This window comes from Mastacembelus armatus, chromosome 8, assembly GCF_900324485.2.
Source record: "Mastacembelus armatus chromosome 8, fMasArm1.2, whole genome shotgun sequence".
Lineage (NCBI taxonomy): Eukaryota > Metazoa > Chordata > Actinopteri > Synbranchiformes > Mastacembelidae > Mastacembelus > Mastacembelus armatus.
Genome location: NC_046640.1, coordinates 13805719 through 13826663, shown reverse-complemented (window position 1 = coordinate 13826663; position 20945 = coordinate 13805719). Strand labels below are relative to the sequence as shown.

The window sequence follows — 20945 nt, the reverse complement described above, 5'->3', positions numbered from 1 at the left end:
TTCACTTTAATGAATTGCCATCGTTTGATCTTGTGATAGGGTAGGACACGGAGCCTAAAATTTACAACACCACATTTGATCGTGTGGAATTGATTTTTTTAAAAACAGATCACGTGAACTTCCGTTCCTTGTAAAGGCCGAAGCAGACACCCCTTTCTAACTTTTTAGAGAAAACGTCACAGTTTGAGCCCATAAGGGTTAAACACGGGGCCGGGTGCGCGCGTTCGTTGCTGCAAATTCCACCTTAAAAGCCCCGTGGAGTGAAACTTTTCTCTATAACTCCGTTGGTCCACCTTAAGCGCACACGCAAACGCAGGAGGCGTACAGAGAGGTTTCCGCTTCTCAGTTGGGCTCGGACCGCGGCTCACGAAAAACACCGTGTGTAACATACAAGGTTGACGCACGCAAGATAAGAAAAAAAAACAACCTAAGAAACCGACCGAGCAAAAAGATGTCTGAGTCCAAGTACCGTGAGTGGATCCTGGACACTATCGACTCGCTGCGGTCGCGGAAAGCCCGGCCGGACTTGGAGAGGATTTGCCGAATGGTCCGGAGACGACACGGGTCCGAGCCCGACCGAACCTGCGCAGAACTGGAGAAACTGATTCAGGAACAAACCGTGTTGAAAGTTAACTACAAGGGCTCTATTTCATACCGAAACGCCGCCAAGGTTCAGCGGAGAAGCAGGAAAAAATACGATGTAACGTTAACGATGGCTGCGAGAAGGAGCGCGGTGGAAGAAGCCAGTCATTCTGACTTGAGCAACGGGGACAGCGCTCTCGGTCCCGTTGACCAGGACGAGGAGGATTTGGAGGTACGTGGGGGCTGATGCGAGGCGGCGTGTTAGCTCACGTCTCATTGCCATATCACATCATATCGCATTAACAGGTGGAGACAGGAGGAAGGTACGGGCTGAGTGTTGTTTGGGAGAAGAAACGTCTTTTTGTGTGTGTGTGCGTGGGGAGTGGTGAGGGGAGTGATTTGCAAGTGCACCCAAAACTGCCGCAGACGGGGAGCGGCGGTTGGACCTCGCACGAGCGCTACCGATTTGGAGAAGAAGAAGAGAGAGAGAGAAAAAAAAAAAAAACAACAACCGAAGGTGCGCGTGTAGTCGGTGTGGCGCATTAGCGGTTGAAAAGCACTTTGTGCGGACGACGCAGACGAGCAAACACAAGACATGAAAAGTTGCACCGTCCTGTCCGTACGCAACAACCCGGTCGAGCCACCATTATCAGCAGCAGAAAGCGCTTTTCAAGCCCCAAACTCGGCATTGAGCGAAAGGGAGGGGGACGGGGGGGCTGCGTCAAGTTCACGCAAACTGAGTAGACTGAGGCCGGATGTTGGCCAAATGTGCTTTCGAAATAAGCGCATCACCCTACGCGCTTTGGCGATGAGGCTTTTATTTTGAAGGCCATGGGCGGAAGTGCGTGTTTTCGTTATCAGCGTTTTGTTATGTTTGTCAATGTGGGAGTGGGTGAAGGAAAAAAAAGTCTCAAACACCGCGGATGTAAGAGCCTGATGGGGGACGCTGGGACATTGTTGGCTTGTTGATTGTTTGTTTTTTTTCTCCCTGAGATACACGAGAGCAGTCACACCAGGGGGAGACGCATAATGTCACCAGAGCCATGACCAGACAGATTTGTCCCCCTTCCGTCTGGACTTTAAAACATGCCCATCACTATGTTTTGCCCCGTAAAACAGCAAGCAAATCGATGATTGTCGATGCCAAAGTACCTATAATAAACACATATCCTGTTTATTTCTGCCAAATGCGTCTGTTTTTCGAGTGATCGGCGATTGGCGACGCAATGCATAAAGTCGAACCTCTAGATCCATTGTCGGACACGCTGCCAAGCCCGGTCACGTCTAATGCTTGGTGTTGGCTGTTGTTACGGCCTCTCTCGTCCCGCACAGCAAAGGAATCTCTTCTCTCTGTGTCAGCTATTTGTTGGCAGTATTTTAGGACGAACCATGGCGCTGCTGTAATGAAATGTGACATAGAAGCCGGTAACAACGTGAGACCTGAACTAACGTGAAGCGACCGCAAACTGTTCGTCCAGCGCTAGATGGCGGATGCGCCTGTCCGATTTGGGTTAAGCTGAGATCAAATTGACTTTGTTCTCTGAAAGGCGTGTGTGTCCCTACAAAACCGAATGCCCGATTACTTTGAACAGTCTGATTCTCGGGGCTTGTTATTCAGGTTTTATCCGAATGCGAGGGTCAAATGTAGACAGTGACGTGTCCGATAACGGACTCATTTTCGTTACTCTTTCCGTTCCTCGCTTTTCCTGTAAATCGTTGACCCGGTGCAAAGTCAAAGTAGACTGCGATCGAGGCGACTGGTGATCGCTGTGAGCGGAGTGTTGCGTTGATCTGCCCGTCGAGTTAAAGCTCGGTTTTTATCCCCGGTCTGCTTTGACGCGGCTCGGCCCCGGGGAGCGCTCCGTTAAAGACCACAGACACAATGGCGAGGTCTTTGCCGCGGCTCCCCAACTCCATGCGCACTTTAGATGAAATTTGAGAAAAAACAAGGAACGCCTCCCATCGGCCCTTTCTGTGCTCTCGTATGTTAGAAATATCAATCACAAGGCCTCTGAAGACAGGGACGCACCAAGCACTTCGACTGTGTTTGTGAGCTGGAAGGAAAACCATGATTGAGACCCACCGGGCTATCACGTTTTTTTTTTTTTTGTGACGGCGTCTCGGTGAAAGTTAGACTGTATGAATTGCAGTAGGTGGGTTAATGCCATACAAGCGGCTCTTTCCACAGGAGCGGGGCGGGCTTTAGTGCGCTCTTGTGCTCGACTGCTGGGTCTTGGACACGCAGTCGCACACAAGGTAATTTTTCACTCAGGGCGCCGTCGACAAAAAACCCCAAAGGAAGGAATGAGTGCGTATGTTAAAACTAGTATGCGATCAGATGCCATTAGCCCCCATACAAGTCTTTAATTGCGTAGAAACACAATTTTGGTGGCAGAGCTCACGGACTGTCTGCGGAGTGAACGCTGCACCGCGGAGAGGGACGGGGGCATTCAAAGGCAATAATTTGCCACCACAGCGGTCAAATTGCGACATCTGTATCTGTGTGTTTTCATGTGACAAGCTCAGCCTACAATTAGTACTTAGTCAATAACAATCCCTTGTAGTCTTGCACGGTGCACTAGCTTTTTAAGTTGTCAGATAATGAACTTGATTGTTTATAGTGGCTTTTCTTCCACTGAATTAAGCTTCAAGCTCATTGTCCCCATTGATCCCAGCAAAGAGTAGTACATATTTGAGGAATGTATGTTCAATGGTGCAATCATTGTTAGAGATAACAATCATAAAAATCAATAGGGTGGAAATGACATGTTGCACCTATGTCCCTGTTTTACAGGCTGACACCTCTGTGGCTATGGACACAGACAGCAATGCAGATGAAGAGGGGGCTGATGAGAGCAGGGATGGGCAGGACAGACCCTCTCCTGGCCGCACATTTGAAGATGCCCCTGTGCGCTGTGCCTCAGTGAGAGCTGTCTCTGCCCCATGCTCTCCCTCTGGCACTCGGCCTGGCCCTGGCCCTGGCTGCAGCCCTGGCTCGGGGCTGGACTGTGTTTCTTTGCAGAGGGCTGCTGAGAGGCCCAGCTCCTTGCCCCCCTCCAGCCCCAGGGCGCTCACACACAATGACTGGGCTTATGATTCTGCTGTCTGCCCAGTGGAGCGCCAGAACCCAGGAATGCAGAGAGACAAAGGTATTCACTCTGCTAGACACAGTCTAATATGCACACCCAGCATTATGGAGCACTTTAATATTGTTTTATGTGCAAGATGTCTGCCTAGCTTTTGGAAATAGGGATGTGAGGTTTTAACAACCTAGGAGACTAATTGTTGCACAACATAATTGTTGACAGCAGAAATACCTTAGTTTAATAAAGGCAGACAGAGTTACAGGAAAAGCTAGAATTTGGCAAGAATAAAGTCAGGTGTGGACGGTATGGATGGCATCAGCATGTGACATGCATCGTTCACTCTGTTAGCAGCAGCCACGAAGCCCACAGTCCACTCTGTAACTACCAGCCCCTGTGCTTTGAAGAACAACGTGAAGAAAGAAGTCGGAGACAAGCTGGAGGATAGCAGCCTTTCGTCAGACCAGTTGGTACCAGACTATGGAGCACGCCTGGTAATTGGCCTGTATTCTTTTTGACACACAACATCACCTGTACGTCCCCTGCTTCTTTGATCTCTTTCTTCCCACCTGACATTTTCATCTTGCATTTGCTCTCTTCTGTTTTGTCTGGCCAACAGGAAGAGACAAAGAATATATCTGATGGACGAACACAGGCTCTGCCGTTGCCATCTGACAACTGTGAGTTACAGTTTTCCCATTTTTATTTAATAAAGCTGCTGTGTAACTTGCATCAGATTTGCAGAGAACAGGTTGGACTGCTCTGTCTCATCAGAAAATGGTTTCTAATAAAACAGACATTTAATAAAGGAACATGAATGTTTACACATGGGAGAATTGAGAATATGTCTCATTCATTCTTTACAATATGTATGTGTTTGTCATTTAGTGAGGCAATATTAAACCTTTAGATTTTGGTATGGACTCTAGGGAAGTCTCATCCCTTACATCAGAGACCCTGGGTTTAATTCCTGCAGCTTGTTTGTGTATATCCATGAATATAATTAATTGTGTTTACAGTGGGAGGCCTACAGAATTACTTTCTTTGTCGAACATGACATGCTGGCTTTTAATGCGGGAGAAGTAGTTATAGATTTTTATTTATCCTCCAAGCAAATGACTAACGTGGGGTTAAAGAAACAAACACTAAATTGTTGTACCTCTGCATGAGCAATGTGTCCCTGTACAGTGTACACTGTAGGGTCTGGATATAGTTCGCCTGGGAGGAGCAGTACCCAGTAAACAATGTGGACTTCCTCCCTGTTGTGTCACATGAATGACAACAGTCCTGCCAGTATCCTGTAAAATCAGACTGGTATAGGAAGGGTGCTTTATCAATGCTTATTGATGCTACTGTGAACATTTCGCTTCCATGTCATTACAACTTTGCTGTTGTTTAACATCATGCAACAAAGATATGAAACTGCAAATAACTTAAAAAATATTAAGAGGTTTTTAATGGCGCGCTTGTTCTCCTTCTCATTAAAAATATTGCAGCCAGTAATTCAGGTTTCTCCAGGAGCGTGCCATGATATCCATTAAATCAGCTGAGTGTAAAATAAAGTTCATTGTTGTAAAATATGCTGAACTTTTATAGTAATTTAGCTTCCATTTTGTCCACAGGTACCTTTAAGAAGAAGATAGATATGTCATCCTTCACAGAAGCTGAGGATGGTATGCTGAATGGCGGTAAAGGTGATGAAGTGTGAGTATTCTGTTTTTTAACAAGTTATTACAAAAGTGCATTTTTAGCAAATTTCTCAGATCATATTGCCTCCTCTCTCTATGGTTCAGCACATTTTTATCAGCCTGTACCCTTCACTTCCTCTCTTAAATAGTACATCTACACAGGGATAGTCCTTTAAATAATTCTTGTTAGCTACACAGAAGGCCTGAAAAGACAAAAAAATCAAGTGGGAAATTACCTTCTATCGTTTGTCATTGTTTCAGACTCTTTTTCTCCCGATTGTCCTCCAGCTCCATGAAGAAGGAGAATATGAGCCAGAACTTGTTGCAGTGGACTGTGGCAGATGTGGCCAGTTACTTCTCAGCTGCAGGTTTTCCAGAACAGGCTGTGGCGTTTCGAACGCAGGTTAGTGCGTCACCACATTCCTGCCACACGGAGTGCTGCATGTACATACACCCCATCACCCCAATGCATTCTTAGAGGCAGTTAATATGTAGTGTGTAGAAACAGAAACTATGCCTTGAGGTGATTAGGAAAATTCAGAGATTTATGCTCTTGAAAAGCAAAGTGTCAGGGTTCAATAGCTAATCTCACTTTTTTTACCATGTGTCCCGGTGGCCTATTAAAGTTTCCATTAAAACATCCATTTTGAAAACTAGTGGTGATACTAACTAAGCAAAATATTTTTTTCTCTCCCCAACAGGAAATTGATGGGAAGTCTCTGCTTTTAATGCAGCGTAGTGATGTGCTGACCGGTCTGTCTATCCGACTAGGCCCTGCCCTCAAAATCTACGAGCGCCATATAAAGGTGCTGCAGAGAACCCACTTCCTGGAATACGAAGACCTCTGAAGTGGTGATTCACATGGCAGACAGACAATGCTGCACTGACCCAAACATGCATGCAGTGCCCTCTCCCATCTGGATCCTGCCACCCACCTTCATATACATAAAATAAAGAGGGTGAGTGGAGGGGGAAAGGTTTTGGTGGAATTAACTTTCACTGTGAGAATGACCAGAAACTGACACAGTCATCCTACCTCTCATTATGGTCTTTGGTTTTCAAATGATTTCAATTTCACCCATTGTGACCACAATGGCAAGGAAACAGACTGTTACAATCAGAGTATGTTTTAAATGGAGGGACAGTGATATTTCTGCAGGAGTAAAAGACGGATGATTCGGTGGATGAAGGGGCCCAGGCCTTTCACCAACCAGATCACCTATGGGCTAATGTACCTGCACAGACATGACTGCATTGTGCCGCGAGTAAAGTGCTGTCACAAGTAATGCTGGTTTGTTGCGGCTCTGAAGTTTCTCCTTGTCCCCGCTGTATCTACTGCGATGGTACCTTCTGTTAGACCAGTTTGTAAGACACATCTGATGTGTGTTTTCCTCTTCTCATATGATGAGTTGATTTAAATGTCCTCAAAGTGCTGGGGTGAAGTCAGATTATCTACGTATCGTCATCAAAACACAGCAACGCCTGATTCCTGATTTATCATGCCACCAATAGCTGCTGATGTTGGATTATGTCTTCAATGTCTCTATAGCACAGGATATAACCAGTATGATATACTCCTACTTGCTGGCAAGGCAATATGTTATGTTTTTTGTTTCGTCTTATTTAGAAATGACTGTGGTCCAACTTTATATAGTCGCATTTTGGGAGACAATTGGAGACAGATGTGACTAGAAAAGTGAATCTGCTTTTCTACATAAGCAAAATAGAGTAAAAAAAAAACTTGTGAGAAATGTCACTTTAATACTGGGTATATATTATTTTAAATTGAATAGAGCTGCTTAATGCCTGTTTACAGAGCAGATACGCTGATCACATGCAATATTTTATGTTATCATCCATTTATATATTTGTCCAGTGTCGTTTTTCCTTTCGATCTAAGCCAGCCACTTGAATTGTAACATTCCATTTGACGTTGTCTACATCTCCAATGTATTGCTTCCCCTTTTTATCTGTAAGGCTGACAATTCTTCCAGAGTCAGAAATAAAGCTTGTGTCTCTCTGTTCGCTCACTTGTTTGTGATACAGTTTATTACCCTTGTATCAACAGTTCACCTAAAAGCAATTGTTTCAGTGGTCTAGTGTCTGATGTCCCTCTGCAGTCTCAGTCGAATGTCGTAAACAAACCTCCCACAGAAGATAAATATCCAGCTCAATGTTGAATGTTTTCCTTACATGTAAAAATAGCAGCAGGGGTATTTTAGCACCAAAATTCCTTATTTAATCTGAACGTTCAGTTGATGCAGCGTATTCTGTGAAATGCACATTCAGTGGAAATGAAATGGCAGTGATGAATACTTTCATGTTTTGGATGTATTCTTCCAAAGTTCTACGTCAAATGTTTTAAAGCACCAGAAGATATTCTGTTTACAGTGTAGCTACACAAATCAACAGATTAACCCAAAAATAATGGTGAGGAAAAAGCATTGACGATTCACAGATATGTACATGTTGTATAATGATAAAGGTTTGATGACTGAAAACTGGTCTCTGTTATTTTTCCACTGAAAGCAAGAGTTGTATTTTTGTAGTTCGGGTCTGTACACACAGCAATGTTTGTTTTTTTTGTTTTGTGTTTTTTGTTTGTTTTGTTTGTTTTTTTTTAGTTCTTTACTCTAACTTAGAAATACACTTGATCAATGTTCATACTTAAAGAAGAGACTCATCTTTGACCAGATGGAAAACATAGAGAATAACACACAATTTCTAATCCAAAGCTAATAGCACAACCTTAGTGTAAAGGTCAGTTGTATCAGTCAGATCAGCAGTAGCTGCATGAGGCCACACAGCTGTCAGCTCCAGGCTGCATATTAGTTTGATCATGTAGACTAGCCTTTTTGTTTCTAGCTCTGTGGGAAAAGTCACTGATTAGGTTGTAAAGATTTTTAAGAACTGAACAGCACTCTACATCAAGTATTCTACAACTGAAAGTAACAAAATAAAAAGGACATTTTTTATCTTTGTCTTAGAACTCGCATCGAACATTAGATTAAGACTTGCAAGGCTCTACTTCACTGTGAAGGCATCATTTGCTTGTACCAGTCCTGCACTCACCAGTCCACTATAGCCAGAATAACTGTAGCTACCACTTCTTGTTACAGAGTGACATTTAAGACCCATGTAACCAAAATGTGTCCATGATGTTAATCTCAGTACACACTTTCAGACATCCAAATGGAGGGAGGGGCCCTTGAACAAGTGTGTATCAGCCACTGCTTTGTCTGGCAGGTTCTACAGGATGAAGGGGAGTATGGAGGAGCGCAGGCTTGGATAATCTCTGAACTCCTTTAAGTAGCTGCGGTGTTTGCCTTTGGCCCACACAGTCATCTGGATGAAAGCCACGAGAGTGAAGAAAGCCACAGGCACACACTGGGTCATCACCGTGAAGCCGATCCAGGAGCCCAGCTGTGAACAAGAAGTTTAAAAACACACACACACACACACACACAAAGAAACACACAGTGCATTATGGCACAAGTTTAGGATGTAACCAATAGATGGCAGCAAAAATGCTTTTATATTGCATGGACAAATTACGGTATAGGCTGTTGGGTTGCCAACAATGAATAGCAGCTGGCTCATTATAAAAATCTAAAATATTGGTTGCTCTAAAAAAAAAACCTAATAACCTGAATGATAAAGGCCAAAAAGTCCAATGATTTAAATGTTTCATATTCTTACATTCTTATTCATAAATACAAACACCGGAAAAAATGATCACTCATAAATTAAAATAATCTATTATTAATCAGAAAAACAGTTATAAGAAAAGTTTTTTGAGCTATGATCTTATTTTTATTATTAAAAACAATTGTAGTAAACAGATTGTATTCACCTCATATGTGTAGTTTGGACACGAGACCAACCAAAACATCCATGTGAATGGGTTTTTTGTTGGGTAAGGAATCTTCTTGGCTTTTGAACCTGAGATGAAAGAAAAATACAATATAAAAAATGACATTGCCCTCAAATGTTGCCTTGTTTTTAAAAGTTATATATATATATAATATATATATCATTTTTGAAAAATGTTCACCTGGAATTTTGAGGTTCCGTAGCACAACATGGATGGAAAAATTCCCCACTTGAGAGATCTGTGAGAATAAAGACATCCAAAGAAGAGCATCTGCAAAACAATCTATTAGGTTTAATACCTGAGCCAGAGAAATACAACTTTAGCGTCTCTGAAACTTACCAAGAAAATAAAAAGTCCTGTATTCACTTGCTGCTGCCCATAGTCTATTGATGTATCACAGAAAGGTAGATTAAGATGGACATCAACTGTGACTGATGAGTTAAAGTAAGACTTACAATGCACTTACAGGGTGTGGTGTAGAGAGGGTGGTTAATGTAGTACGCCATCCAAGCTGCTGAGCACCAGTAATAGCCACAGTTCTGAAATAGAAAGTGAGACTATAATAAGTCGGGCTGTCTGGAAAAAGAAAGGAACAGTTCCGATTTCTGAGAATAAGAACACAGCACTAAATAACAAATAGCACCTTCAAAGGTCAAAATATGCAACTGACTTACCTTAAGTATGTTTCTGAGAGGCATGGTCCCATGAGAGATACGATGGACAAACAGTGTCTCCAGAATCCTCTTGATGTAGTGGAAAGAATGACACATGCAGGCCAAGCTGCAACAAGACACGCATTTAATTATTTAGCTGTGATTAAAATGTTGCCCCACCACCACGGTCCGTTACATTTGGCCCAAATTCACCGTTAACATACAGTTGTTATTTTCTTCACATCTGTTTTGTCATGTTGAAGTAGCATCTGTGCAAGGCCTGGAGTTGTGTGATGCGCTGCAACAACAGATCCCAGAAAACATAAGCATGCTGGCACTCACTGTACAACCCAGTGCTTGCTGCTGGAGAAGTCATATTTGGGAGCATAGATGAAGGGAAGGCGGAAGTAGAACATTAAGTAGATGATCAAGGGGCCTACACACTCTGTCAGGAATACCTGAAGTGAAAACAGATACATGAGAAGTGCAGACATATGCAAAAAAAAAAAAAAAAAAAAGCAGAAAAACTTCAATACACTGACCAGAGAAATATTTTCTCTTTGTTAGACTGACACCTACTTTAAAGCCATTGGCAAAGCACTTGTCAAAGCCATTTTAAAGCAAAAACCGTTAATCTAGTTCTCCACAGCACTGACAGCCATTCAGTGTAACTATAATAATATTTGACATGTGCCCATAGAGCAAATGAGACACTAAGACAGCTTGTAGTACAAGCTGTCCACTGATGATATGATCAAGCGACACAGCACAGCTGACAGTGAAACTGATCCCTGAATCAGCACCTCGAGCAGAGCAGTGCTTCAGCATGCCTGACCATCAGCTACCGGTGAACTCCGCAGGCCACATCACGCTCCTTCACACTGGCATCGGCTTGACACCTGGCAGGGCACTAGGGGTTGTGTGAGGGTTGGCCAGGGACAGGGAATGTAGGGACCGGGCGGGCAAGGTTGAGTAAAGAGGAACAGTCAAAGGCAAGTGAGAGGTCGGGGGATAAACACCACAGGGAGATTTGGGTCCATGAGATTATATGTCCTAGGACAGAGGACATGCAGTGCAGGAGGCTGTGGGCTGATATTTATATTTAAGGGTTACTGAGTGGGTGAGAGAGTGTGTTTATATTTAAAATGTGAGAATTTGTAAAACTCATACCAATGGTTTTGCATGCCTTTGGTCCATTATATGCAGATCCTGTAGACTATATTTTTATACTATTTCACAAAGAAAGCTTCTTTCCCTTTCTACAAATTAAATTGAAAGATGATTAAAATCATTAAAACAGATATTTTTCAAAACATACTCAAGACTGAACTGCTTCACTCATATCTCAGCAAGTTGATTATTATTATGGGATACCAAAGAAAGGTGGGATTCTAGAAACATATCACATATTTGGACCAACAGCTCACAGTGTAGTAATGTAGAGCATTAGAGCTAGAACATGCAACACCACTGATCATACATATTTACATGCACAGGTGCACTCACAGTGCCCCGTGTGACCTGAGGACCTAGGTCACTGAAGTAAAAGCTGGCCGTGGTTCCAACAGGAAGAGTCTGGAGAATGTCCTCATCCCTGAGACACTTGGCCTCTGAGATATGACAAATATGACCAGGCATCATCACACAATGTCATAACTACTCTTATCACTCAAGTGAGTTGGATAAATGCAGAATTGTTGTTAAAAAGCACATTTACTTGGATCCAAACGCAGGGATTGTCTGGCTGGATACCACTTAGGATCTGCCAAAATGGAAAGCAACATAAATTTTAAGCATGCTAAAGATTTTTTTTTTTTAATTTCTTGAAGTTTCTTACATGATTTGTGAAACAAAGCCTTGATCTCCAAAATAGTGGCTGTTGGCTCCACCTGCAATCAAAATGAAAAAGCTCAGCACTGTTATTATCAACATTAATGTAGAGACTTCCATACTGACATTTCTGTGTACATTTACCGTCCTAAAAATACAAAAGCAGAAGTTGTGAGTATTGCTGTGTTAGAAGTTTTTAATGCAGAAGTTTCAAGATCTTTTGGAATTAATGTAACTTGCGTTTGACATTTTGTGTTTGACATTTTCACAATCTGCTAAGGCATATATGTCTTCCTGTAGCTGGAACAGAAAGTTCCTGTCAGATGAAGCTGGAATTCTCATCTCCTAACTGCCCTCACCCAATAGAAATGTAACAGATAACGGCTGCCCGTGAAGTAGACGCAGTAATTCATCATAAAATCTAAGGCATGCAAAGAATTAAGTTTTATATAGGACTTACATATCCGTGGTCAATATGCATTATGCACTAATTAATGTAATGTAAGTATTAGCCATCTTCAGTGATCATTTTGGTCAATACAAAAGGGGAGTGTAATCAGAAATATTCCATCACTGATGAGCACCAGTAATAGCCACAGTTCTGAAACACTCACCTTATCCAGGAGTAAGAGTTTCTCCTTGGTCTTTAGGTCCACAATCTCCACCTCAAAGTAAACAATGCGTTTGGCCTTTTTGGGAGGTTTTGGTTTTGGCCTTGGGGCAGTCTTCTTTTCAGGTTCTGGTGCTTTTATATTCTTTGCCTCTAAAGCGAGTAGATCCATGACAGTTTTTGATCCCAAACCTCAATAGACTAAAAAAAAAAAAAAAAATCTGTAATATTGTCGGTGACGCTGGTTGTTCTCCACTAGTACAGTATGTGTAGTAGCTCCCAGATCTCCCTCAGTAGAACTGTCAGTCAAATCAACTGTGTCTTCTTTGGTGTCTTTTGGACTCTAGGAATAGCCCTCCACCTCCAGAAGAAGGGTAACGGAAACATGTGAGACCATAAACACTGCTTTCCTCACATGGAGTGTATATGTGTAGCCAAGAGTGGTGGCAAATCAACAGAAAAGAAAGTGATGGGAAGTGGCAGAGCTGGTATATGCATATGAAATGCACAGGCTTCTCACCTGAAACGCAGCCGCTTCATGATTCACGGCCCCCCTCCATGCAATAAAACGCACTGAAGACGAAACCGGAGAGCCCTAAGACATAATCCATACTGCGCCATTTGCAAAGCTAAATATAAGTAGCCTGAGTTGCTCTGCACTGGCTTGGTAACCTTGGGAAGCCACATACAGTCCTACCGAGTGTCAGACGCCAGTGTGCTCTCATTAGACCTATAAGATCCATAAGCCCTGCCCCTTGCTCGGTTACACAGCAATAGGCCCCATTAAATGCCTAATCCATGAGATGAGTGACACCCCACCACCTGTGAGATTGGTATTCTTTTCTCTTCCTGAACTCTAGAACAAAGACAAACAAGTTTATATCAGTGGCCGTGAGGTTTAAGAGTTGTGTGCTGAATGAACAACAGTGTTGCTAAAATACATTTGTGGTGGGAGGAGGGTGCAGAAAATGCTGACTGGGAGAAGATCACAGATGCCTTTCATTGCACAGGGTCAACTCATCATTGCAAGGCAACTGCGTATCTATATTCTATGGTCTATTTATAAACAGCAGCTCAAGCCAGCAGGACACAGTGGTATCACTGATTGCATACCAAGTTTATTTTTTAGTCTTGTATTAGAAAAGTCCGTTTGTTAATGCTAATCCTTTTAATGCTAATTGTCAGTAACAATGAAATACATGGAAATAATGGATCTCATATAGACTGAACTGCACCTCCTTCTTTTCCAAACACTGCAACGCTTAGCTGAGAGGACTGCTAAAACACGACTCCCTGGGATTAGTTAACCTGAGAGAGCTGTGGTAAGAAGCTCTATAATGTGGTCTCATTATATCCTCACATAAGCCAAGTTATCTGGAGATTCTCGAAAAGGCCCCATTATTTCTAATGTAATTGAAGATTTGACATTAAATGAAGAAATGAACGTAATGAAAGAAATTTGGATGTCGGATGACTGTAGTATCATACACTGATTAGGCCTTTCATTTTATTTCTATGAACAGAAACAATGACTTAATAGCCATCATTTACTAACGTGTGGGAACCAGCTATTAACGCGTGGCCTTGAGATACGATCTTATGGCGCAGCGTAATAATGAGCAGCCACAACACTGTGAAACCTGACGAACTGATTAAAAAAAGGACTAGCGCTGCTCTTCAGCGACAGGCTGCTACACCCACAGTGTGTAAAGGAGCTGCTGCAGAGTCCACACTGTCATTGTTTGCCTCTGTATTCATGTCTTTAATTACAGACTGACACCATGTGGCACTGATGTCTGACTCTTGTACATATTTGTTACCATTATTATTATTATTATTATTGTTGTTGTTGTTATAACAATAACGAGCTGGAAGAGCATCTTGAAACTAATTAGGTTAATGGGCAAGTGACATGATTTGGTGTAAAAAGAGCATCTTAGAGTCAGAGTCTCTCAGAAGTAAAGATGGGCAGAGATTCATCTGTGAAAAGCTGCGTCCACAAATTGTTGAAGCATTTCAGAATTTCATAAAATATCAAAGACTCCCAAAAGACTTTTCTCAGTTTAAACGTTTGATATGTTTTCAATGTTCTATTGTGAATAAAATATGGGTTTATGAGATTTGCAAATTATTGCATTCTGTTTTTATTTAGATTTTACACAGCGTCCCAACTTCTTTGGAATAGGGGTTGTATTATTATATGTGTTTTAACTGTCTTTATTGCAATTTTTCAAAAATTTCATTTTAAAAAAATTCTAGAAATACATTTCTAAACACTATGATTTTTTTATCAGCATGTTTTTGGGGAATACATTAGGAAAATATTTGGCGACGTAAATATTTAGCGGAAACTGGCGTCGCTGAAAGCAACGCGGAGGGTTTTTAATGTTCAGTCACACGCTCTACACTCCTGTCCAATAGGTGGCGCTAATTCACCGATAAGTTGCTCTACAAACCGCCAACAAACACCAAAGGAGAAGTTTTTGCCACTTATTGTCAACTGTGGCCGCAGCGAAACCGGAAGTTGCTGGGAGTGAATCCTCTTGGCTCGGCTGTGATGACACGCATCAGCAGCACCAGCTTCTTCCAGAAGTTTCTTCGTACGGTTTTGCCGCTCAGCTGCACCGCCCGGACACTCCCGTACGGACAAGTTGTGTTAAGCTGCGTGGTTGAAGTTGCATGACATTTTTCTCCTCGTCCCGGTGCAGGGGTGGGAAGCTGACCACGGACCGTGACGTGTGAGCTAACAGCTGTACCGTTTACCCGGAGCGCACGCCGGACACCCTTGATGCGGGTTTGACACACCGGACAGACACCGAAGCGTCTGGGCTAAAAATGTTTTAATGACCTGGGATAACCCCTGCTGGTGACTGTGATGGGTAAAGACTATTATAAAGTGCTCGGAATAGCCAAAGGTGCCTCCGAAGACGAGATAAAAAAGGCTTATAGAAAACAGGCCCTGCGCTACCATCCCGACAAGAACAAGTCTCCCGGAGCAGAGGACAAATTCAAAGAGATCGCTGAAGCCTACGACGTCCTGAGTGATGCAAAGAAAAGAGATATTTATGATCGTTTCGGAGAGGAAGGTAACTCAACTTTCCTCATCACTTGCTATAGTTTGAAGGTGGTGTCACACGATGTTCATTAAACCCTCCACCGGTGGCCTCACAGTGTCACTGGGGCGTGTGTGGAGAACTTGCTTGAAACAGCGAGGTCTTTCCTGTCCTATCGGTCTGTCGGTAAAATGATCATTGTGGTTTAACAAGTTTAAAAATACCTGCAGGCTGTCCACATTCTTCAGACACGGATCTGACTTTTGGTTTAAAATATGAAAGTAGGAGCTGAAACTCTACATGAGCCTCTGTAACTTGCAGCATGATCATTATTAGTCCTGCATCTAATTGATATTTTCATTATCAGTTTATTTATTTAATATCTTTAATTAGCCTACTGGTAAAATGAACAGGAAAGTCTGTCACTGTTACTTTTTACTATTTGTTAACCTGAAAACAGCAACATTTGGATGTTTTAACTTACATTTAAAGCCCAGTCTAAAGAATCAATGGTCGCTTAATCTATTTGTCCAAAGAAAAGTAATCAACAGCTATTGATAATACTGGATTGTTGATTGTGTCAATTTTCAAACCACTTCTCCAATGTGAGTTTTTTTTTTTTTTTTGTCCCATATGATAATAAATGAAATCTTTGGGGTTGGCTGGTCAAGAACAAGCATTTTGGAAACAACATTTTGAGCTGTGAAAAGTTAATTACTGAATCAAACAAAATAAGCACTTGATTAACTGAGAAAGAAATCGGTTGTTAGTTACAGCTATCGAGTAAGACGACAGATTTAAAAAACAAAAAACAAAACAAGAACAAAAGAGGAAATGTTATTTAGCTGTCAACAAACTCTTATATGTTGAAGTGTAGGTTTCCAGAGCTCTGATTTTTCTTCGTCTTAGGATTAAAGGGCTCTGCTGATGGTGGAGGTGCAGGACACAGCAGTCCAAGCTACAGCTATACCTTCCATGGAGACCCTCACGCAATCTTCGCTGAGTTCTTTGGTGGCCGAAGCCCGTTCGATCATTTCTTTTCTCAGAATGAGGAGGATCAAATGAACATCAATGACCCTTTCGGGGCATTTGGCATGGGAGGAATGGGAGGCATGGGTGGCTTTCACAGGTCCTTTAAACCTCACCCAGTGGGCTCTCACAGAGCCCGTGCGAAGAAGAAAGACCCGCCCGTTGTGCATGAGCTGAAGGTGAGCCTCGAAGAAGTTTTCTCGGGCTGCACCAAAAAGATGAAGATTTCCCGCAAGAGGCTGAACCCAGACGGCTGCACCATGAGAAACGAGGACAAGATTTTAACAGTCGACATCAAACGTGGATGGAAGGAGGGGACGAAAATCACTTTTCCTATGGAGGGAGATGAAACCCCCACCAACATTCCCGCAGATGTGGTGTTTGTGGTTAAAGACAAACCTCACCCAGTGTTTAGAAGAGAGGGCTCAGATATAATTTATCCTGCAAAAATCTCACTCAGAGAAGTAAGTGAACACTGAGAACAGAACCAAACACTGACAGCTCTATTTGTGTAAAGACCTTGTTTTCTATTCTCCCTCTCTCTAGGCACTGTGTGGATGCACAGTCAACGCTCCAACACTGGACGGCCGGACCATCACTGTGACTTCCAGAGACGTTGTCAAGCCCGGAATGAAAAAGCGTATTGTTGGAGAAGGGCTGCCGCTGTCCAAGTGCCCTGAGAAAAGGGGTGACATGATCTTGGACTTCACTGTTAAATTCCCTGACAAACTGGGCCAAAGCACACGTGATGCACTGAATCAGATTCTTCCACCGTGATTTGAAATGCTAACAAATTCGCCTACAAGTCTAAAACAGTTAACATTTCTTGTGTACACTCTTCTGTGTGCAGTCACGGCCTGGATGATTGAGGCTCTGGGCAGATTTGGCTCCAGCTGAGTTTAATTTCACTGCCTGAACACCAAGTCCATATTCTTACCCAGTCAGTTTAATAAGTGTCTTAAGACCTGGAAACGGACAGAGCAGCTGACTTTTCGCTTTGTGTGTGCATTGAGCTGAGGTTGACTAAGGCTGGAGTCACAATGATGTTTGACCTGCATTAAAACAACACCAGGTGCTGTGTTGGTGGGAGTGTGATGTTTCATGTACTGGTGGGACAATGCAATATGACCCGGGCAGTACATGTGGTGGAATGGATTTATGTGTTTAAATCTTCTTAGATGCCAAAACACAGCACGGTGGTTTGTTTTCCTCAAAAGACAGAAATACAGCATCCCCCTTGTAAAGTAGGAGTGTTCTATTGTATCTTAATGATTGGTCAGCGCAGCCCCTCTCTAGATGGGTTTTTTCTGCATTTGCAGAAAAACTTGAACCAGATTCAACTTTTTTTGCCACATGATGTGGTGCCATTTTGGATGACCCTACCTCAGTGCCCACTTCACTCCACCACCACACTTTACCCATTCAGATGAGTGGGGCTAGAAGAATATAGCCGAACAGCGCTAAGTAAGAGCCTGCCATATTTTCAGATTCAAGGAGGAAAAGTAAATAATGTTGATGAAAGTATGCAGTGTGTGCATATAGACAATAATAATAGATAATATAGATAATAATGCAAGGTGTCAAGTAGTAAGTTATTGTTTAGCTACAAAAATGAGATTCGAACCATAGAACGTTTTGTAGAATTGAACCACTTAAACACTGAATTCAGTAACTGAAAGTGTGGTTTCACAGCAAAGCTTTAAGGTAGCATGCAACCAGCTAATTAATAATACCTCAGGTACAGTGATGCATGTTTGAATGTAGCTATGACTACATTACCCAAAAAGGCATGCGTTCGGTTACTCTTAGATGAAACTGGTGCTAAACTTAAAGAGTGGCTCTTGAGGGGTGAAAATATTGGAGTTTTACTGCAGATCAGATCAGCGTTTGCCAGATGTGGCGGGTCAGCATTAAATACATTTTAACCCCACTGAAATTCAATGTGTCATCTATTAATTAAACTGTGTTTCTGAGCTACAATCTCATCGAGTGTCTGGAAGATTATACTTCCAATACACACAGACCTAAAAATAATGCTAGTGTGTGAACATCTCCAGGTGTAATTATGAAGTGATAGAACGTTTTAGTTATGTGACCTTTCATATAAATGATCCCAATGAGAAAAAGTCAGATTGCTGCATCCCTTGTATTTAGAATGGCACCTCATTGTTTATTAGAGTGCACATTTATGTGAAGTATTTGAGGTTTTGTGCCAAATAATTGTCCGTACGTACTTAGATGTGTGTGTCAAAAAATATGTTGAAAAATTAGTGTATCCGATCATGTGACACTGACAAACTACCATAATCTTATTTACTTTATTTGTGCTCTGAGGATGTACAACACATGTGTGATGTTTGTTTCTCATTCTGTTTGACTGCTTAATTAATTTAAAGCCAGTGAAGGGTTTTACCCACAAGAATAAATACAGTAGAGGGTTGTGAAGCAAAAAGAAGTTGAAGCCCCAGCTGAAATACCTGCAGGATATATTCCCCACTGATTCTGTCTTATATCATGCATTGTCTTATAGCTCAAACACTATGTGGATGAAAAATGGGGTAATTTATTGATTCAGTCGGAATCCTAAAAAAAAGGTAAAAGCTACTGCCCGGTCTGATGTTCAGCGATGTGAGCCTTTAACTGTGGTGATATTTGAATTTAGTAAATCCCTTGGGGCATTTGCACATTTTAAATGTTTTTTTTTTTTTTTTTTTTAAAAGATGGAACTATCCAGAAAAAAAAAGGCAGTCGATATTTTCCTCTTCCTACTCCTGCTGGAAGTATTGAAGTCTAATTGACACAAACATGTGGTTTAACATGAATGTAGAGATGTGTAATCTCTAGAATTTTTTTTTTTAAATTTTATTTTAAAAACTGATGTTTGCTTTTTTTTTTTCATTGCAAATATTTTCCTTGTTAGGGAAGAAAATGTGTGAGCATAACTGTAAAATGTGTGAGCATAAGTTCTTCAAGGTGGGAGCTTTTATGAAATAATAAGTGGATTGAAGTTTGTAAAAAGGCTTGCCTCTGATTATTTGCATTTTTGCATTAAAGAGACAGGTCAACAAAACTGGAAATATATATATATACACACGTACACATATATGTATGTGTATACACACACACACGCACACAAGGAAACCATGATGAAGGCTCTGACTGAAGGTGATTTATTTGTGCTCTTCTCCCAAACTAGTAACCAGTGCAGACAAAATATGTACAAAATTTATATTTATAGAAAAAAAGGAAAAAGAATATCTGTATATCTGTACCTCAGTTACTCTCTACATTTTATTTGTACTCCTTCACACACTGAATAATAACAAATATTTAAGAATATATCAGTCTATTTAAATCACGGTACTGTTTCACTGTAGAAGAAAATGTTTTAATGAAAAAGGAAAAGGATTTGTTTGCGGTGACGTAAACACGTCACCCACAGGTGCCCCGCGCATGCGCTCTTTTAAACCTCGGAAATCAGGTGGCTTGTTTTGATCACTGACCCCGCGAACGAGAGATGCACGCTGCTTGCGTGCACCGTGAAAACCACCGTCACTGAAAGCCAAGTCACCGAGTGTGACCGGTGATATACAGCGAGGAGGAAACCTCCTAGATTCCTCAGGGCAACATAAAGAGGTAAAGAAAAGATGATTCCTTGGGCTGTTTAATGTGCACTTGTCTGTGTGTCCGTGCAGACGTCTAGCGTCTGTTTGTGTTGGCCACATCCGCAGTTCATGACGGCTACTCCGTCACTATATGTATATTCATTTAAAACACTAAAATCGGGCCGAAATATCATTAAAATTAGTTTCTTTTATTTTATTTTGAAAGTACTCATTGGTATTGTAATTAAAGCATTCTGTATATTTAGAATAGTAAGTGTTCATTGCCCTCTAGTGGTCCAAGTGGGGAACAGCAAGACTATACTATAATTGCTGGTAATATTGTAATCCTAAATAACACGGAGATGACACAGATTATAGACTGTAAACAAATATTTAAAATATCAAAATATCTGTTAATATTATGGTTTTAACCGGAAGTAGTACTACGCTTTATGTGTCCAACTTGACACTAGTGTCTTTGTAACTGCTCACTATCACCACTAGAGGGCAGGATATCTCATGGTTATAGTTTCACTTTATCAACACCAAATAAAGTTACAAGAACGAAACTGTAAAAATAACGAATAACGTCAAAGAAACATTGTTTTCTTTTTCATGAAGAAAGTGACATGCGCTTTATTTGCACGTTTACGTAATCGTCAAGTCAGACACATCAGGAAAAAAAACGTCTAAATAAGACATTTACTATCATGTGTAATTGCGCCCTGTCACCACTAGAGGGCAGTGGCTAATCTCTACTAATTTAAATGTGGAAAAACTTTTTGAATAAACCTTAAAACAACCAAGACGGGTCCCATGTTCTTATCGCAACTAAACAACGAGGAGTTGTAACTACTCTTGGTTTTACCTCTAATGTAATAATATCACCTGTGACTGTATCTCATACTGATTTCTTGACCATTTGTACTCAGGTTTTG

General features: G+C 41.7%; 3 protein-coding genes across 6 annotated transcripts; 2 read left to right on the top strand and 1 right to left on the bottom strand.

The window, feature by feature from the left end:
* The first annotated feature begins 224 nt into the window (after positions 1-224).
* samd1a (sterile alpha motif domain containing 1a) lies at positions 225-7378 on the top strand. Of its 3 annotated transcripts, none has more exons than XM_026325040.1 (7): positions 225-814; positions 3377-3731; positions 4020-4159; positions 4285-4345; positions 5288-5369; positions 5642-5756; positions 6055-7378. In XM_026325040.1, exons 1-7 carry the CDS (start codon positions 452-454, stop codon positions 6199-6201), a joined length of 1263 nt encoding a protein of 420 aa, XP_026180825.1. In that variant the 5' UTR covers positions 225-451; the 3' UTR covers positions 6202-7378. The 3 variants fall into 3 exon arrangements, with proteins under 3 accessions (XP_026180825.1, XP_026180824.1, XP_026180826.1); XM_026325039.1 differs by having other exon boundaries at positions 230-814; positions 4017-4159; XM_026325041.1 differs by lacking the exon at positions 225-814 and adding an exon at positions 2099-2838 and having other exon boundaries at positions 4017-4159.
* On the bottom strand, positions 7372-13221 carry tecra (trans-2,3-enoyl-CoA reductase a). 2 transcript variants are annotated; one of them, XM_026325042.1, is made up of 12 exons: positions 12841-13221; positions 12325-12681; positions 11718-11769; positions 11598-11642; positions 11387-11490; positions 10223-10338; positions 9902-10007; positions 9694-9766; positions 9567-9610; positions 9408-9465; positions 9207-9295; positions 7372-8776 (listed from the first exon to the last, which is right to left on the bottom strand). In XM_026325042.1, the coding sequence occupies exons 2-12, from the start codon at positions 12490-12492 to the stop codon at positions 8603-8605; spliced, it is 1029 nt and encodes a 342-aa protein (XP_026180827.1). In that variant the 5' UTR covers positions 12493-12681; positions 12841-13221; the 3' UTR covers positions 7372-8602. The 2 variants fall into 2 exon arrangements, with proteins under 2 accessions (XP_026180827.1, XP_026180828.1); XM_026325043.1 differs by having other exon boundaries at positions 12325-12521.
* A 1638-nt stretch (positions 13222-14859) lies between these two features.
* On the top strand, positions 14860-18657 carry dnajb1a (DnaJ heat shock protein family (Hsp40) member B1a). The gene is made up of 3 exons (XM_026325706.1): positions 14860-15406; positions 16283-16866; positions 16949-18657. The coding sequence occupies exons 1-3, from the start codon at positions 15196-15198 to the stop codon at positions 17177-17179; spliced, it is 1026 nt and encodes a 341-aa protein (XP_026181491.1). The 5' UTR covers positions 14860-15195; the 3' UTR covers positions 17180-18657.
* Positions 18658-20945: the final 2288 nt, after the last annotated feature.